The sequence below is a fragment of the Mastigoproctus giganteus genome, chromosome 2 (genome assembly GCF_048544385.1).
Source record: "Mastigoproctus giganteus isolate SK-2022 chromosome 2, ASM4854438v1, whole genome shotgun sequence".
Lineage (NCBI taxonomy): Eukaryota > Metazoa > Arthropoda > Arachnida > Uropygi > Thelyphonidae > Mastigoproctus > Mastigoproctus giganteus.
In genome coordinates this window covers 228,726,127-228,743,649 of record NC_143576.1, presented here as the reverse complement: position 1 = coordinate 228,743,649, position 17,523 = coordinate 228,726,127, and the positions used below count along the sequence as shown (strand labels likewise).

At 36.2% G+C, this 17,523-nt stretch overlaps 1 protein-coding gene across 1 annotated transcript in view; it reads left to right on the top strand.

The window, feature by feature from the left end:
- Positions 1–17,523, top strand: part of gammaCOP (coat protein (coatomer) gamma) — a 206,837-nt gene that overhangs the window by 41,490 nt on the left and 147,824 nt on the right. The window contains exon 4 of the mRNA XM_090389779.1: positions 14,090–14,241. Coding sequence (XP_090245905.1) covers positions 14,090–14,241 — 152 coding nt within the window. The remainder of the gene's footprint in view (positions 1–14,089; positions 14,242–17,523) is intronic.

The following is a 17,523-nucleotide window of genomic DNA, read 5'->3' as shown; positions in this document are numbered from 1 at the left end:
TTTGTAAGCATATAAATTTATAAATTGATAAATTTATTCAATTTATAAGCATATAAATTAAAAACAAACGACGAAATCTTCCATGGCAAGCGCATAACACATACTAAACAAGGATTAGCAAGAAACATCCACGCTCGCGATTTTGTCACCCCTCTTCCCCCACCCACTGAGCGCTGTTTTGACCAGGAAAGATAATTTTAGGAATGCCCATGTTTTTTTATGGCGGAAAATGTTCACGGCGCTTTAAAATTCACATTTTTTTTTAGGTTTGATTTTATATTAAATCAGTGACCGTGAATACAGAAACCGCGAATAGGGGGGGGGTTTACTGTACTAATTCTAAACACTTACCAGCACACTGACAATAGCTAGTAGTACCTCCTTTAGCCTTAGAATAGTTTTAAATACTCAGGGCATGGACTCCACAAGGTGTTGAAAGCAGCACATAGGGATGCTGGCTCATGCAGTTCAATTGCATCCTGCAATTACCTCAGTTTGAATGGTGGAGAACCATTGCCACAAATGACCCATTCCAGTTTATTCTTTTGGTGCTTAGTTGAGTTTAGATCCAGTGACTGAGTATGTTAGTGAAGTATGGTAAAGGCACCCTTGCTTTTGGAACCATTTCCGAACATACATAGTCTTGTAACATTGTGAATTGTGCCGCTGGAAGTAACTGTTATCTGATGGATAAACTGTGAGCATGAAGGTATGTAGCTGGTCAGCAAGTGTTCAAGTAGGCTGTGGCAATCAGACATTAATCCATCAGTGTCTGATCGATGCATCAATGGATTCAGGGGATATCTATTGGTATTTGTTTGTTTTTAACTGACAGGAGTGGAACCCAGTGAAGTTGTCTGCTGTATACTCTATCCTTGACAGCATCCAACACGTTTTATGGTTCAACATGATCCTCTGCACACCCCACTGTTGCACTGCCCTCTCATTTGTCAGATTGTATGATTCTTTCAACCTCTGTCAGCCTCTCACATCACAACATGTTCTCAACCACAGGACTGCTGTTGGTGTGATGATTTCTGATTTGTTCAGCCATTCTTGGTACACTCTAGATGCTGTGCATGAATACCCCAGCAGGGCTGCAATGTTTGTGTTACTTGCACAGGCACATCTGTGCTTTGATCCAAGCCCAAGGCAGGAATCGAACCTGCGACCTTTGGGTTGCCAGCCAAGCACTTTACCCACCCGGCTAGCCCGGTCGGCTTATTCGAGGTAGTGCAATACATGGTAACTCGTTGTGAAGGGTGAGCACAATATGAGATACAGTTGAAATGATGCCTTTTACACTACTATCGTAATTTTTTCCTTTAAGAGTTGTCTATGGTGTTTTTACACCTATATCATATAGACTAAATTGCTTATACATGCAGCCTTCAGTAGTATCTGACTATTATTTTATGTAGTTTAATACGGACTTATGATACCACCTTTGACAGAGTGGTAAATTCTTTGGAGTGTACCTAATATAAACTGGTCACTTGTGTATGTGTAAAAGACCAAGTTGTATGTTTGTCTGTTTGCTACCACAGGACTGCTGTTGGTGTGATGATTTCTGATTTGTTCAGCCATTCTTGGTACACTCTAGATGCTGTGCATGAATACCCCAGCAGGGCTGCAATGTTTGTGTTACTTGCACAGGCACATCTGTGCTTTGATCCAAGCCCAAGGCAGGAATCGAACCTGCGACCTTTGGGTTGCCAGCCAAGCACTTTACCCACCCGGCTAGCCCGGTCGGCTTATTCGAGGTAGTGCAATACATGGTAACTCGTTGTGAAGGGTGAGCACAATATGAGATACAGTTGAAATGATGCCTTTTACACTACTATCGTAATTTTTTCCTTTAAGAGTTGTCTATGGTGTTTTTACACCTATATCATATAGACTAAATTGCTTATACATGCAGCCTTCAGTAGTATCTGACTATTATTTTATGTAGTTTAATACGGACTTATGATACCACCTTTGACAGAGTGGTAAATTCTTTGGAGTGTACCTAATATAAACTGGTCACTTGTGTATGTGTAAAAGACCAAGTTGTATGTTTGTCTGTTTGCTATCTTCTCCTATAATAATAATTAACCAGTCTCCTAAATCGGCCATAATTATCCTAAGGTTCACAGAAGTTCTGGATCAAAATTCAAAGCAGGTTTCCCACAAAAGAAAGTTATTTAAATTTGTTGTTTTGTTTCAAATGAATAGAATGTCAAAACAACAGAACAGCATCTCTTTCCATTCTGTATATACAGAATGGAAAGAGATGCTGTATATGTTGATGTTAATGATGTTGATTTCCCTGTTTGTTCTCAACTAGACAAAATTACAGTAGACTGTTTAACAGATGAATTCTGTTTAATGACAGCTACGAAATAGTGTAACATTTGCATTTGTCAAAATATGTTGTTAACTAACATCATTTAAATAAAAACGAATGAAGTTGCTTTGGAAAGTTCAACATACAGTTGATCATATACCACCACTGGGTTGGAGAGATATATTCAAACTTTATTGAATAACAATCCTTTAATTTGCTAATTGCCAGTGCAGATGTTTAGCAAAATTAGTACCTTCACTGGTAGCATGGTGGCTAGCATGACTACTCTCTTACATGAATTAGACCCCTCTGCATTTCTTACAAAGTTGAGGGATATTTCTGATCAGGGATAAGAAGAGGCTTTTATGGGCTATTTTCACTCCTTGGCCAAGCTAGTTTATCTTGGATGATGCCCTTTTAACTCAGATTTTTTGTTCAGCAGCAGACAAACTGGCTATAATATACACAGGATACAGATTAATACACTTTTGCCTGCTCACAGTGATCCACTTGTGGGCTGGATATACTATACCTCTCCCTTCAGAGCCATCCATTCAGTGTTTTCAAGTGAAAGTTGTTGCTAGTAATCAAATTAAACTAAATTTCAGTCATTGTACTGAATATTGTTAATTATCCTGTGAAAGCTAATTGGAGCAAATATTAACTTTGTAACAACTACATATGATTTTGATTTGTTAGACAGCTACTGTCATTTTGTATGTACACAACAAAAGGAAGCTGTTTAGATATATAATGAAAGTGATGGTGACTTTGATCTGACAAGTGTATAGCACAGCCTCCAGATGGATACTATTGTTATTTCAATACTGTGTTCTGACAAAGAATATAAAATGTCTTCCACGAGACTTGTCAAATTGTGCAATACTGACTAACAGAGTTTTCTTATCCCCCCCAATCTGCATTCTATTTCAGAAGTTGAATGCGATCTGCCAAATTCATTTAAATTCATGCTTTTGTAAATTATAGATTTCCAGATGAATGAACAAACACTTTCCCATTTAAATGTTCTTTTATTGATTACTAATAATTATTCATATTTTTAATTTGATAATAAAATATTTTTAAAAGGTAATTACATTCAGAGTTCTTTATACACCACAATAAATAATTTTAATAAATGGGCATCCCATTAAAAATCCTTTATCAGGTCCACATGCATAATGAGTCAGAACAAGGATTATAACCTTTCTCTAACTGCTGCTGATGTCATGTAAGAGGCATCTCCAATCCAGTGTCTCTTGTTCTCACAGCCATCCCCACCATACACCTTTTGTCCCTACTTGATTTTATTGTTGAAAAGACCATTTTATAAATCCCCTATATTGAACAGTATTATTTCTTGATGGATAATACCTACATGTCATTTAAAGACATTCAAAGATATTTTCAAATCCAGTGTGTTAGTAAAAATTAGAGTTAGTACTATGATTATATGTATTAATATTCTTTTAATACAGTACCTATGTAAGGCAATAATTTTACTCTCACCTAAATTATGCTGGATCTTTGCTCAACTTGTCTGTGATATCTGGGATCAAAATAGATAACACAGTTCTTGAAGAGGTTGGTTATTAAGCTGCAGTCAAAATTTCAAACATAAACAAAATATCTAGTATTTTTTCATAAAATTTACATTATTATTAGCATTAGTAGAGGCATATGATGCAAGAAAGTAAGTTTATACAGCATCTGCCAAAAAAATACCTTCCCATTTTACCCATCCATTCATTCCAAATCTTTGTCTAGTTCTGCCTAGAATTTGTTTAAGCTATCAACTTCCACAACTACAGATGGAAGTTTGTTCCAGCAATTGACTACCCTCTAGCTAAAGGCAAATTTCTGCACATCTATTCAACAACTGCCTTTTCCTCAATTTCAGTTTATGCCCTCTCAGGTTTGTAATCTGAGCAAGAGAAAGAATCCTATCAGCATTGAGTCTGCCCAGTCCATTCAAGGCCTTATATACCTCAATCAGATCACCTCACAGGTGCCTAGTCTCCAGATGCTGCAATTTGTAGAACTTAAGCTTTTCTTGGTAAGAGCACCCCTTTGTTTCCCTCACCAGTCTTGTTTCTCTCTTCTGTACTTGTTCTAGCAACTCTACATCCTTCCTAAAATGAGGCTTCCAGACCTGTACACGGTACTCAAGGTGTGGCCTGACCATTGCCTTATACAAGGGAATAATCACCTCCTTATCCCTGCTCACAAAATTCCTATATATCATTGACAAAATCCCATGACCTACTCTGGCAGCCTGTCTGCACGACTTGAAAAACCTCATATCTGACTGCACAATTATCCCCAGGTCTCTTTCATTCTCCACTATCCTGAGTGTAACCCAGTTGGTATGTTACTTTGGGGTTACATCTACCCATATGCAGTACTTTGTATTTGTCAATGTTAAAATTCAGTTGCCACTTCTCAGCCCATCTGCCCAACTTTTCCAGATCCTTTTGCAGCAGCATACAGTCATTACTGTTATTAACAATCCTGCCAACCTTTGTATCATTTGCAAACTTTGATATTAAGCTTGGTATACTGTCATCAATATCATTGATAAATATACAAAACAGCAGTGGGCCCAACACTGAACCGTGGGGGACACCACTAATAACATTAGTCCATGAAGAGCTGCGTCCGTTGATTACCACTTAATTTCTTCTTCTCTCACTTCTGTCTTCTCTCACTCAACCATCCTTTTATCCATTGTAGCAACTTGCCTTTAATGCCATACTGCTCCAATTTGTACAGTAGTCTTCCATGTGCAACAGTATCAAAATCTTTCCTGAAATCCACGTATATATGATATGAAAATTATTTTTTGCATCCAGCTCCTTTGTGACTGTCATAGTATCCAATTAAATTGGTCAGATAAGACTTCCCCTTAACAAACCCATGCTGTGTTTGAATTATTACTGCAGTCTTGTTTAGATGGTCCTGCAATGCTTCTTTAACCAGTGACTCCATTATTTTCCCTGGAACAGAAGTCAAATTAACAGGTCTGTAATTTGTTAATGATTGTGATATGATATTCCATAAAAGGCAATTAATGTTTAACATAGATAAATGTAAGGTACTGCATTTGGGTAGCAGTAAACCTAGAATAACATACAATTTGATTAGCACCAAACTCGAAGTAGTTAATAAGACAGGAAAAATGTGGGGATAATCTTCAAAAGTGCAACAGGCTACTAGTGGTTAGACTACAGCTGGAATACTATAGGATCATTCCATGTGAAGTGGCCTAGGGGTCCCTGCTTGACCATCTTCAGTTTTGTTGGAACTTGGTGTAGATGTTTAAACAGGTTTCCAAAGAAGCTGTGCAAAAATTCAGTTCAAAATATTAGTATGCTTGAGGCCTCAGCACCTTTTTTGTAGAAGTCACTTGTTACGCAGAGCAAATCACAAAAAAAATTTTCAGAAGTTTTAAGTGTTACTGTTGCACGACATGAAGAGGTAGTTCTCTGAAACTTGGTATACCTAGTTAACTTTTGGCAGAGAATGCAAAACTTTTGGTGTCCAGGCTCAAAAACCTTCACATTTTTTACAATGCTGTCTAAAACTGGCACCAAAAACCTGTCACAACAAATTTAAGCGAGACCTTTAAGCAAGAAAGTCATAACTTTGAAATAAAAACCTTTGGTACCTTCTTCTTTGGGCATTCTATTTAATATTTGCATGAATTCAGCCTAACTAAATATAAGCTCTTATACTTGTTTTCTGGCTGAGATATTTTCCTTCAAAGATTGACTCAAAATTTGAAAATCAAATTTGACCTATCTTTAGGGGCAAATATCTTAATGTGGGACACCTTCAATTCTCTCATTTTTGCCACCACTGGAAAGAGCAGAGTTTCAGCTACAAGGATCATGGTTTATCTGTTTTGTGTTTTTGCACTTAAGGCCTTAAAATTAAGCCTAAACATAAAGTAGTTTTATGTGCCGTATTGTTATTTTGTGAGATCTTTTTTGTTGCAGAACACATCCTTAATCCTGCCTAATGTTTAGAATAATCTAGAAATAGAGTATATTCTAGAATATTCTACAATTCTGGAATATTCTAGAATTCCAGAACATTCTAGAATATTCTTGAATTCCAAAAAAAAACTGTACATTCTGGAATATTCTAGAATCATACAAAAAAGTATAAATAGCTGATATTTGAACCATGCTTTTATTAATGTGTTTTATCTTCATGATGAGCAGTTTATTTATTTTGTTCCTCTATTCATGTTGCAATCCTTTCCAGCGTTCCTCTATTCAGCGTTCATGTTGCAATCCTTTCCAGAAGAAAAATCATATGGTTAAAAAAAGTTTACAACCAATTGATTTGTCAATGGCAGACTACCTGAAAGACCTAACAAAGGTAGACATAAAACCAGGCCAGAAGCTGTGCCCATCATGCTGAACAGAGTCTAACAGCCGAAAAGCAGCAACAGGAACATCAACTTGATCTGGATCAGACCATGATGACAAAATGCATGTGACTGAAAGCTTGAACAAGAGTTTGTTAAAGTTTGAGGATTTTGATATCAGTACTGAATGGAATTTCTTTGGCACTAGCCATGGCAAGTCTCCAACGCCCAACTGAAAACCAAATCCTGACACCAAGAAACATTTGAATTTTGTGACAAGCATGTGACTGGAATAAAATTCTGTTTTGTTTCTAAAGAGGAAATTGAGCAAGTAATGCCATTTCAAGAGAAAAGATTCATATATATGGTCATACTATTGCTGGAACAAGAGAAAATCATCACTTCATTCCTATTGATGCAAGACAGATTCATGTTTGCAGAGTATCAAATGACACACCATCATCATTTGTAACTCATGTAGATCAGACTAGTGAAACCAATATTCAATATGTGCCAATTGTTAATTTACAACCTGGCCAATACATTGGCTGTATTTATGACAATAATTGGTAGATTGGAAATATTTGTGAAATTTCATTTGAAGAACATGATGTATTGGTAAATTTCATGCATCCTCATGGAGCAGCTTACTCATTTCACTGGCCTGCTAGACAATATGTCTGCTGGATTCTTGAACAACAAATTATTGCCAATCTTCCAGCTCCAAAAACAATAATGTGATGACAATATATTGCCTGAAATAGTAATAACGACCATCAATAAAAAATTCCAGTCCATTACGAAGCAGTGATTCAATATCTTCACACTCACTTGCTTATTTCAAATTGTATTGTATTTTAAATAAATTTTGTTGCAGTTATAACTTATTTCAAGCTTAGAAACCAATAGAACATCATCTTTATGCTTGGAATCCTGAATAAAGACTACTTTTCAGGCTTGGGAACTTGCACTAAAGAAACCCATGCAATTTCTTTTCTTGTCATTTGCACCCCCATTATAAAAAATACAGATCTTTTTGTGCAATGGCAATATATCCTTTCTCCTAAACCAAAGGGCAGAGTAATTGCAGAAAATTTCACTCTTGTAAATGCACTAGTTCTGTCCTTATTGAGATGTGAAACTTCACCCTCAAATAAGTATGCAAATATTATGTGGAAAATATAAAATATTTTAGGCCATTTTGTTGCTTAAAACCTGCTCTTTCCAATAATGGCAAAAACGAGAGAATTGAAGGTGTCCCACATTAAGATATTTGCCCCTAAAGATAGGTCAAGTTTTGACTTTCAAATTTTGAGTATCATTGAAGGAAAATATCTCAGCCAGCAAACAAGTATAAGAGCTCATTTAGTTAGGCTGAATTCATGCAAATGTTAAATGGAATGCCCAAAGAAGAAGGTACCAAAGGTTTTTATTTCAAAGTTATGACTTTCTTGCTTAAAGGTCTTGCTTAAATTTGTTGCGACAAGTTTTTGGTGCCAGTTTTAGACAGCATTGTAAAAAATGTAAAGGTTTTGAGCCTGGGCACCAAACGTTTTGCATTCTCTGCCAAAAGTTAACTGGGTATACCAAGTTTCAGAGCACTACCTCTTAATGTTGTGCAACAGTAACACTTAAAACTTCTGAAAATTTTTTTTGTGGTTTGCTCTGCATAACAAGTGACTTCCACAAAAAAAGGTGCTGAGGCCTCAAGCATACTATATTTTGAATTGAATTTTTGCACAGCTTCTTTGGAAACCTGTTTAAACATTTACACCAAGTTCCAACAAAATTGAAGATGGTCGAGCAGCAACCATCTTCAAAATTAGGCCACTTGGCATGGAATTATCCTATATACAGTTTTGGAAACATTTCAGGAAAGATGTAGATCTGTTTGAAAGGGTGAGAAGAGCAACGTGATTTGTTGGTGATACAAAAAGATATTCTTACCAAGGTAGAAGGTAGACTTGGCAAGTGTCTGGAAACTAGGCATCTGCATGGTGACATAATTGAAATGTACAAGGTTTTAAAAGGGTTAAGTAAAACTAAGTGCTGATGGCATTTACCCCTTCTCAATTGACACACACACACACACACACACACACACACACACACACACACACACACACACACACACACGGGGTGCATAAATTAAATTTTAAAAATGATGGTTATAGTTTAGATGTGCAGAAATTTGCTTTCAGCCAGAAATAAATTGATGGAATAAATTTCCAACTTGAAAAATGAAAAAGGTTTGGAAAAAATTATTAGAAGGAATGGTGAAATTAAGTCTTTTTTTTTTTTTTTTTTTTTAGCTGGTGCTGTGATAAACAACCTTGAATCACATTGCTAATACTAATCCATTTATTTATCTGTTTAATGTTCAGCTCTGTTCTCTTCTCAATGATAATTTTTCTCATTTTATATCACTTCACTTTTTTCCCTTAAAAAAAAAAAAAATAAAATAAAATATAAAAAAAATAAATAATAATAATAAAATAGAGAAAACACCCAACCTCCACAGCTGGATTTGATCATGTACATTAAAAACAATTACCCACATGAAACTTTAGCATTAGCATTAGTAGAGGCATTTGATGCAAGAAAGCAAGCTTATGCAGCATCAGCCAAAAAAAAAAAAAAAAAACCCACTTCCACTTCACCCCTCTGTTCGTTCAAGATACCTGTCCAGCTGAGCCTTAAACTTATTTAGGCTATCAACCTCCACCACAAGGGATGGAAGTCTGTTCCACCAACCAACCACCCGCTGGCTAAATGCAAATTTCCGCACGTCTATCCTACATCTGTCTTTCCTCAATTTGAATTTATGCCCTCTCAGGTGATTTTTCTGAGCTAGAGGAAGAATCCCATCAGCATTGAGCATGCTTAAACCATTCAAGGCTTTATACACCTCTATCAGATCACCTCGCTGGTGCCTAGTCTCCAGACACTGTAATTTGCAAAACTTAAGCCTTTCTTCGTAAGAGCACCCCTTTGTTCCATTCACTAATCTTGTTGCCCTTCTCTGTACTCGTTCCAGCAGCTCTACATCCTTCTTGAAATGAGGCCTCCAGACCTGTATACAGTACTCTAGGTGTGGCCTGACCATCGCCTTATACAATGGAATAATCACCTCCTTATCCCTGCTGGAAAAATTTCCTGTATATCATTGACAATACTCCATGAGCTACTCTTGCAGCCCATCTGCACTGCTCAGAGAACTTCATATCTGCCTGCACAACCACCCCAAAGTCCCTTTCATTCTCTACCACTGTCAAGTGTAGTACCACAGAGTTGATACGTTGCTCTGGGGTTGCTGTTTCCCATGTGTAGTACTTTACATTTGTCAATGTTAAACTTCATTTGCCACCTCTCAGCCCATCTGCTCAACCTTTCCAGATCCTGTTGCAGCAGCATAGTGTCAGTAGTGTCCTTGACAACCCTGCCAACCTTTGTATCGTCTGCAAACTTGGACATTAAGCTTGATATACCATCATCAATATCATTTATAAATACAGAAAACAATAATGGACCCAACACTGAGCCCTGAGGGATTCCACTAATAACATCAGTCCACGATGAGCAGTGTCCATTGATTACCACTCTCTGTCTTCTCCCCCTCAACCACCCCTTTATCCATAGCAGCAATTTGCCTCCAGTGTCACACTGCTCCAATTTGTGTAGCAGTCTTCCATGTGCAACAGTATCAAAAGCCTTTCTAAGATCCAAGTATATAATATCAAAGTTATTCCCTGCATCCAGTTCTTTTGTGACTGCATCATAGTATCCAATCAAGTTGGTCAGGCAAGACTTCCCCTTAACAAAACCATGCTGTGTCTGAGCTATAACTGAAGTCTTGTCTAAATGATCCTGCAGTGCTTCTTTAACCAGTGCCTGCATTAATTTTCCTGGAACAGAAGTTAAGCTCACAGGTCTATAATTACTTGTGTCAGCCTTTGATCCTCCTTTGTGAATTGGGGTCACATTTGCACATTTCCAGTCTATGGGTACCTCCCCTGAGTCCAAGGAAGCTCTCATAATTATGGCTAAGGATTTGCTTACTTCCTTTGCTGCCTCCTTTAATATAACTGGATAGATCCCATCCACCCCGGGTGCCTTTCTTGTGTTTATCTTCAACAGTTTCTCTTCCACTTTACTCCCAGTTATTTCAAGATTCTGTAGCTTACTGCTAGAGTTGAATACACCTCTGGCATTCCCCTCGCTGAATAACTCCTCATGTGTGAATGTCAATGCAAAATATTCATTTAGTTTGTTGGCTACCTGAGCAGGATCATCAACACTTGACCCATCAATATCAAGTGGACCAATCTGATTCATCCCCTTCCTTCTAGAGTTTACATAAGTAAAGAACTCTTTGCTGTTTTTCTTTTCATCCCTTGCCAAGGATTTCTCGTAATCTGCCTTCGCCTGCCTAACCTCCTTTGTAACTTGGTTGCATATCAACATGTATCTATCATAGGCTTCTGTGTCATGTGTTAATTTGTATGTATCCCATGCATTTTTCTTCTCTGCCATATGCCTCATTAGTTCATCTGACATCCATTTTGGCCTAAACCTTGAACAATATTTCTTAGTTGGTATGTAAAGCCTAGTAGCTTCCAAGATAAGTTCTTTGAATGCTTCCCATTTTGAATTTGCTGTTGGTAACATCATCAGTTGGTCCCACTGTATAGAATTTAAATACTGTCTCAGTCCATCGTAGTCGCCTTTACGGAAGCAATAACCCTTCCCTTTACCCCTAATGGTAGTTACCTCTTTGAGTAAATCCCACTTCAGCACACTGTGATCACTGCCACCTAGTGGTTCATTTATCTGCAGATTCTTAATGCATGAAGAATCACTGCTGATAATCAAATCAAGAGTATTACTCCCTCTAGTTGCCTCCCGAACATGCTGATGTAGAAAACAATCATCCAATAAATCCACAAAAGCCCTGCTAGTGTGTGAGTAACCAGCCCCCAAATTCCAGTCAATATCTGGGAAATTAAAATCTCCCATTATAAGACACTCTGATTTACTGGCCCACTCTATTTCCCTGTACAGTTCCTTATTATACTCATCAGTCATTAGGCCTATAGCACACTCCTACTCTCAATTTTGATCTCCCAATGTTTATGTCACACCAAACTGATTCCACACTGCACTGTCCAGCGATGTCGACTGGCTTCACTTCCTTGGTTTTTATGTGTTTCTTAACTAATAGCATAACCCCTCCCCCCTTCCTATCCTGTCTATCCTTTCTGTAGACGTTGTACTCCCCAAATTGCAGTTCTGCATCCCTTATATCTGTGTGACACCACGTCTCTGATATCCCAACAATATCTGCCTTCGATGTTTTGAGCAATACCTCAAATTCATCAAATTTATTTACTAAACTCGTAGCATTGGTGTACACGCAAGTATACCTGCACCTGTTTCTGTTCTTAGCTACCCTAACACAACCCATGTGTTTACTTGTACCGCAATGGCTCCCAGCAGTCTCTGAAATACCATGCATCTTGTTTTTCAGGCTTCTGCTCATTCTAATAGAAGCAGTGCAAGAATCTCTTTCACCTCTGCCAGTGGCTACTGTCAATCTATTGGTCTTTGTCTCCCCCCAAGCTAGCAGTTTTCCGACCCACCTAACACTGCCTCGATAGCATCAGATAGCAAACTTATTTACTCATCATGCCATACTACACTGTCTCTTGTTAAACTGCTAATAATACTCATATTGGGATCTGTTGCCATACCACAAATGTGCACTGCCAAATTAACCAGTTTAGTAACAAAAATGATTATTTAGTTTTGGGATTAATCTGGAAATGGTAGTGTTGGATTTAATAGGCCCACTTTCAGATATTGTAGTCTGCTGATTGCCAGTTTGAGATAAATATACAGTTTTATTTCAGTAGTTTTGTTAGCAATATATGTTGTTTATGCAGAGTTAAGTTAAATTAGTTAAAGTTAGATGAGATGAGACTGTTTGTGTTTCTCTCTCTACTTAGTGTTGCTATTTTTGTTTAAGTGTAAACAAGTGAGTTGCTCACTAAATGGGAATTAGATAACTTTCGTTTTGTTTGAATTATTATATAAAATAGTTCCTTGCCTTTATTATTATTTAATTGACAAAGCATAATAATTTGCATTAGTTTTCAAGAGACTAAGAGTTTCATGTTTGTTGATATATTTTTCTGGTTTTTACAACAAAATTAATAAATTTTAATATGTTTAAAAATACCTGAGTGTAAAAAAAAATTAAATTAATTATATTGAATGTAATTCCTTTGCAGTGAATTGCAGTTAATTACACAAAAGTTCAAGTGTTGATATACTGGCAGAATTTAAAAAGAAAAACTATTTTCAGAAATTTAAAAAAAAAAAAAAAAATTGTTCCAGGCCATGTAACCAATTTTTTTTTGAATTTGATTTCTCATCAAGGACAAACATTTAGGAATGGTTTTGATAATGCATAATAATTTAATTATTTGGGTGTTGTGCAGTTGCAGTACCGTTTCCACCTTGTTGTCAACTTTCACATTGTACTTTTCAAACAAATATATTTTTTTATACCTTACACTTGTTCTGGGTATAATTTGTTTAAAATTTTAGTACTGGCCAATTACCATACTATCTGTTGGTGTACTGTTACATTTTAATTATAAACACCTGTGCCTATAAATTGTAAGAGATGTTTTTTAATAATGATGATCACAATAAATTTGTTAATTTATTAATAAATTAATAATTTACAATTTTTAAATAAATTGTAAATTACTAAATTATAAATTGTAAATTACAATTATAATTTACAATTTATAATTTAGTAATTAACAATTTACAATTGTTATTTATATTTGTCATTTGTTAAGAGTAAATAATAAATGATATTGTTTTTGTTGTTGTTTGGTTTTCAGGAGCATTAGCAACTAAGGTCATATTGCTCCGGGGATATGCGGTGGTCAATTCCCTGACCTTTCCGCATCCTCCGTATTTGGTGGTCACAGGCTCGAACCCTGTCTAATCAAGAAGCGTGTGTTAAGCACTGCTGCTCCTGCCCACCTGGCTACGAAGGTGCCAATAAATGATATATAATAAGAGACTTTATTTTGCCATGACATCAGGGATCATTCATATAAACATAACTGTTAGCAACTGTATAATATATATAATTAATATCCATTACTGCATAAATTTCATTATTGAAGCTGCAAAAAGAAAGTCTATAATGGCATTTGCATTGCAATAATGCTTATTAGTTATTTTTAAATACTGTTGCTGTTTAAAATTAAACTAAATTTATGTTAAATTTCTCTTCAACATTTTTGAATTATCTGATTTAAAAGTTAGTCATATTTAAACTTTCAATATTAATATGGCATTTCCAGGGAGAGCAGTTGGGTACTGTAGAGGCTACAGAAACATTCTTTGCTATGACAAAACTCTTCCAGTCTAATGATCCCGTTCTCCGTCGTCTTGTGTATTTAGGAATCAAAGAACTTTCAAAGATTGCAGAAGATGTCATTATTGTAACTAGCAGGTACTAATGTTTATACATTTTATTACTCTTTATTTTAGTTATTTAAATATAGTAAAATCTCAATTTAACAAACTCTATTGGGATAAAGCCTATTTGCTAAATTCAATTGCCTGTTAAACTTGAAAGAAATACACAGTTCTGAAGTTGCAGAAATGTTATAAAAAAAGTGCCATATTACAAAGTAAAAACATTTAAATATTGTAATACTCTATTTTACTGCCCCTTTTTTTCTGGAGTAGAGGTAGTCTCCTGATAAAATTAGTAGCCCACAGTTCACATTATCATTACATATAGTAACAAATTACTTTCTGTATAAGTGAAAAAAAAAAAAATAAACAGTACAGTTGTTTTTGGTTTACTTGCACATTGCAAGAACTTTCCACATTTAAAATGTTTTTTACACCACTTGTTTGTGTTGTATTTTCCATAGAGTTACTTATTCATTTGTTTGTCATTATTGTCATAAGAAAAGAAGAATTTGCATTTCACTGGAGGAGATGAGATAAAATTTGTGATATTTGAAGGTAGCAGAAATTATCTCTGTGTGGGGGGGGGGGGGAAAAGCCAGCAGCTCAGTGATACAGAACTTTTTTTTTCAAAGCGGTTAAAGTTAGTTGTCAGAAAAGATTGTGCAGGGAAAAGCTCCTTCCAGTACATACATACCCCCTCCCCTGCTAAATATAATATCACATTTACTGGATGTTAAAATTGTTAAATTTTTTTTAGCCTTCTCATAAATCATGTAGTGATATACAAAAATGCCAATTTGTGTATTGGGACTATAGTTCTAAATTTTGGATGAGATGGATATACTAAAAACAAACATTTAAATTAGATAAACACACTTGTAAACTGTTACTTAGCTATTATATGCTGCTCTAGAAGAGCAGTGTATACTAGCTAAGTAATGTACAGAATGTGGAAGATTTGTGGACTAGAGATGAGTTGGATATACATGTTTTCAGCATCTGTTTTGAAAAAATTCCCCCCCCCCCCTTCTCTGGACTTGGGTGGATAACATTTTTAACAGACTCTGGAAGAAAGAAATGGCACCTTTACTTGAAATTTTGTTAACATTTTCAGAGATGTCAAAGAAATTAGTATCCAAGCTCTGGATGATTGGTTTGTAGCTTTCAAGAGGAAAATGTTTTTTCAATAAGAATATTATGTTGGCTTGAACTAGTAACATGCAGAAAAATTATGAAAAAGAACAATATATTTTCCTAAAATATTCCCAACAACAAAATATGCTCTCAGTTTTGCTCATTATGTAGAAGGTGTGACACAAACCTGCTGCACCTTCAGCATGTTGGTATATGTGAGAAAACAACTCCCTTGAAACAACTCGCAGTATATAGCTTGTCAAATTCTCTCCCTCTTTCCTTTTTTTTTTTTTTGTAGTCATTAAGCTCGTGTGCTCAGTATAAGATACTAATCTTAATTTGGTTGTCAAAAGTATTTGGGAAAATCTTTGTATTTAGTAGAATTCTTCATAAAAATATGAACTTCCCTCTGAATTAGTAAATATAAATAGACAGGAGCCAACAAGCATTTGGTTTTCATATCAGAACCACATCACCAATATCTTATATGTCCCAAAAAATGTAGATGTGCTTATTTCTACCGTGTACTCAACAGTGTTGAAGACCCAGCAGTGGTGAAAGCAGAAAGTTTTAAATTTGTGAACTACTCCACTTCCTGGAGAAGCATGCACTGGCACATTGAATTCTGGATATTGCAGGATTTATTATCTCAGACATTCTTTCCTTTTTAAATTAGCATCATTTTGGTGATGCCACAGCTCTGATAACAATCAGCCATGGAGTCCTGCCAAAACCTCTACAAAACTGGCTGGCATTCCAGTAGAAGGTATAGAAGTAATATACTCTTGTTGTACTAACCCACCTATGAACTCTGGAAAATTAAAGTCGCTCATGATTGTACATTCATTATATGCTTGCCTAATTCATTCATCTGCAAAAGTTATCATGATATTCTTCACACTTGTTTGGTTTGTAGTATATCCTCAATCTTATTTTTGCTTTCCTGTCACTTACATCTCAGTAGACTGTCACAGTTTCTGGACAGTTCTCATTTATTGAATGTGCTCCTTTTTGAATTCATGTGCTTTGCAGTTAAAAGCATCATAACTCCTTTTGTCTTTTAATTGAAGACCCTAGTATGAATACTGGGCTGAGGAAACTTCTTGAAAGTTGTGTTACTCCCTGAAGTCATCCTTCATCTCCAAAGGATAGTTTATATCTTTGTGTTAATTAGCTGAAGCTGTGGAGACTACTATATAACAAATGATGAGTGAAAAAATTCTGAAGACTTTCAGTTAGCTACCATAATACCCATGGCTACTATGTTTTGAATTATGCATCCAGCATTGAGCTTTTTCTTTCTCTTTTTTTTCCCCCTCTGTTTCTTTCTCTCTTTCTTTGTAACCCTAACACAACCCATGTAGTTGCTTATGGCTGCTTTCTTTCTCTAGGTATGATTATTTGAATATTTGATTAGTGCCAGCACTTTCTGAACAGCTGTGAAATAATTTCTCATGGTACTATTGTCTTTCAACCAGTTCCAGCTTTTGTTGTATTGTAGACCCCCACTTAGCACTCACTTGTAATAGATTCCATGAAACAGAGCACTGAATGAATCTGCATTGATGTGGAAAATGGGGGAACTTTCTTTAAAGAAAAAAAATATAAATAAATGATTTCCATGACTTGCACTTCAAGCTGATGCTAAGCACTCTCTTCCTCATTATTATTCAGATCTGTTATACCTGATAAGGGTACTGTTATAACACAAGTCAGTTCTGTATTATCAGCCTTCTTGCAGTGCAGACGGGCTGCCAGGGTAGGTCATGTGGAGTCTTGTCAATGATATATAGGAATTTTGCTAGCAGGGATCGGGAGGTGATTATCCTGTTATACAAGGCAGTGGGCAGGCCACACCTAGAGTACTGTGTACAGGTCTGGAGGCCTCATTTTAGGAAGGATGTAGAGTTGCTAGAACGAGTACAAAGAAGGGCAACAAGATTGGTGAGGGGAACAAAGGGGTGCTCTTACCAAGAGAGGCTTAAGATTAATAAGATTAAGAGGCTTTTATCGGGAATAGAAATTAAGCTAACAGGTCTGTAATTACTCATGTCACCTTTTGATCCCCCCTTTGTGAATTGGGGTTATATTTGCACATCTCCAGTCCATAGGGACTTCCCCTGAATCCAGGAATGCTCTCATAATTATGACTAAGTGTTTGCTTACCTCCTTTGCTGTC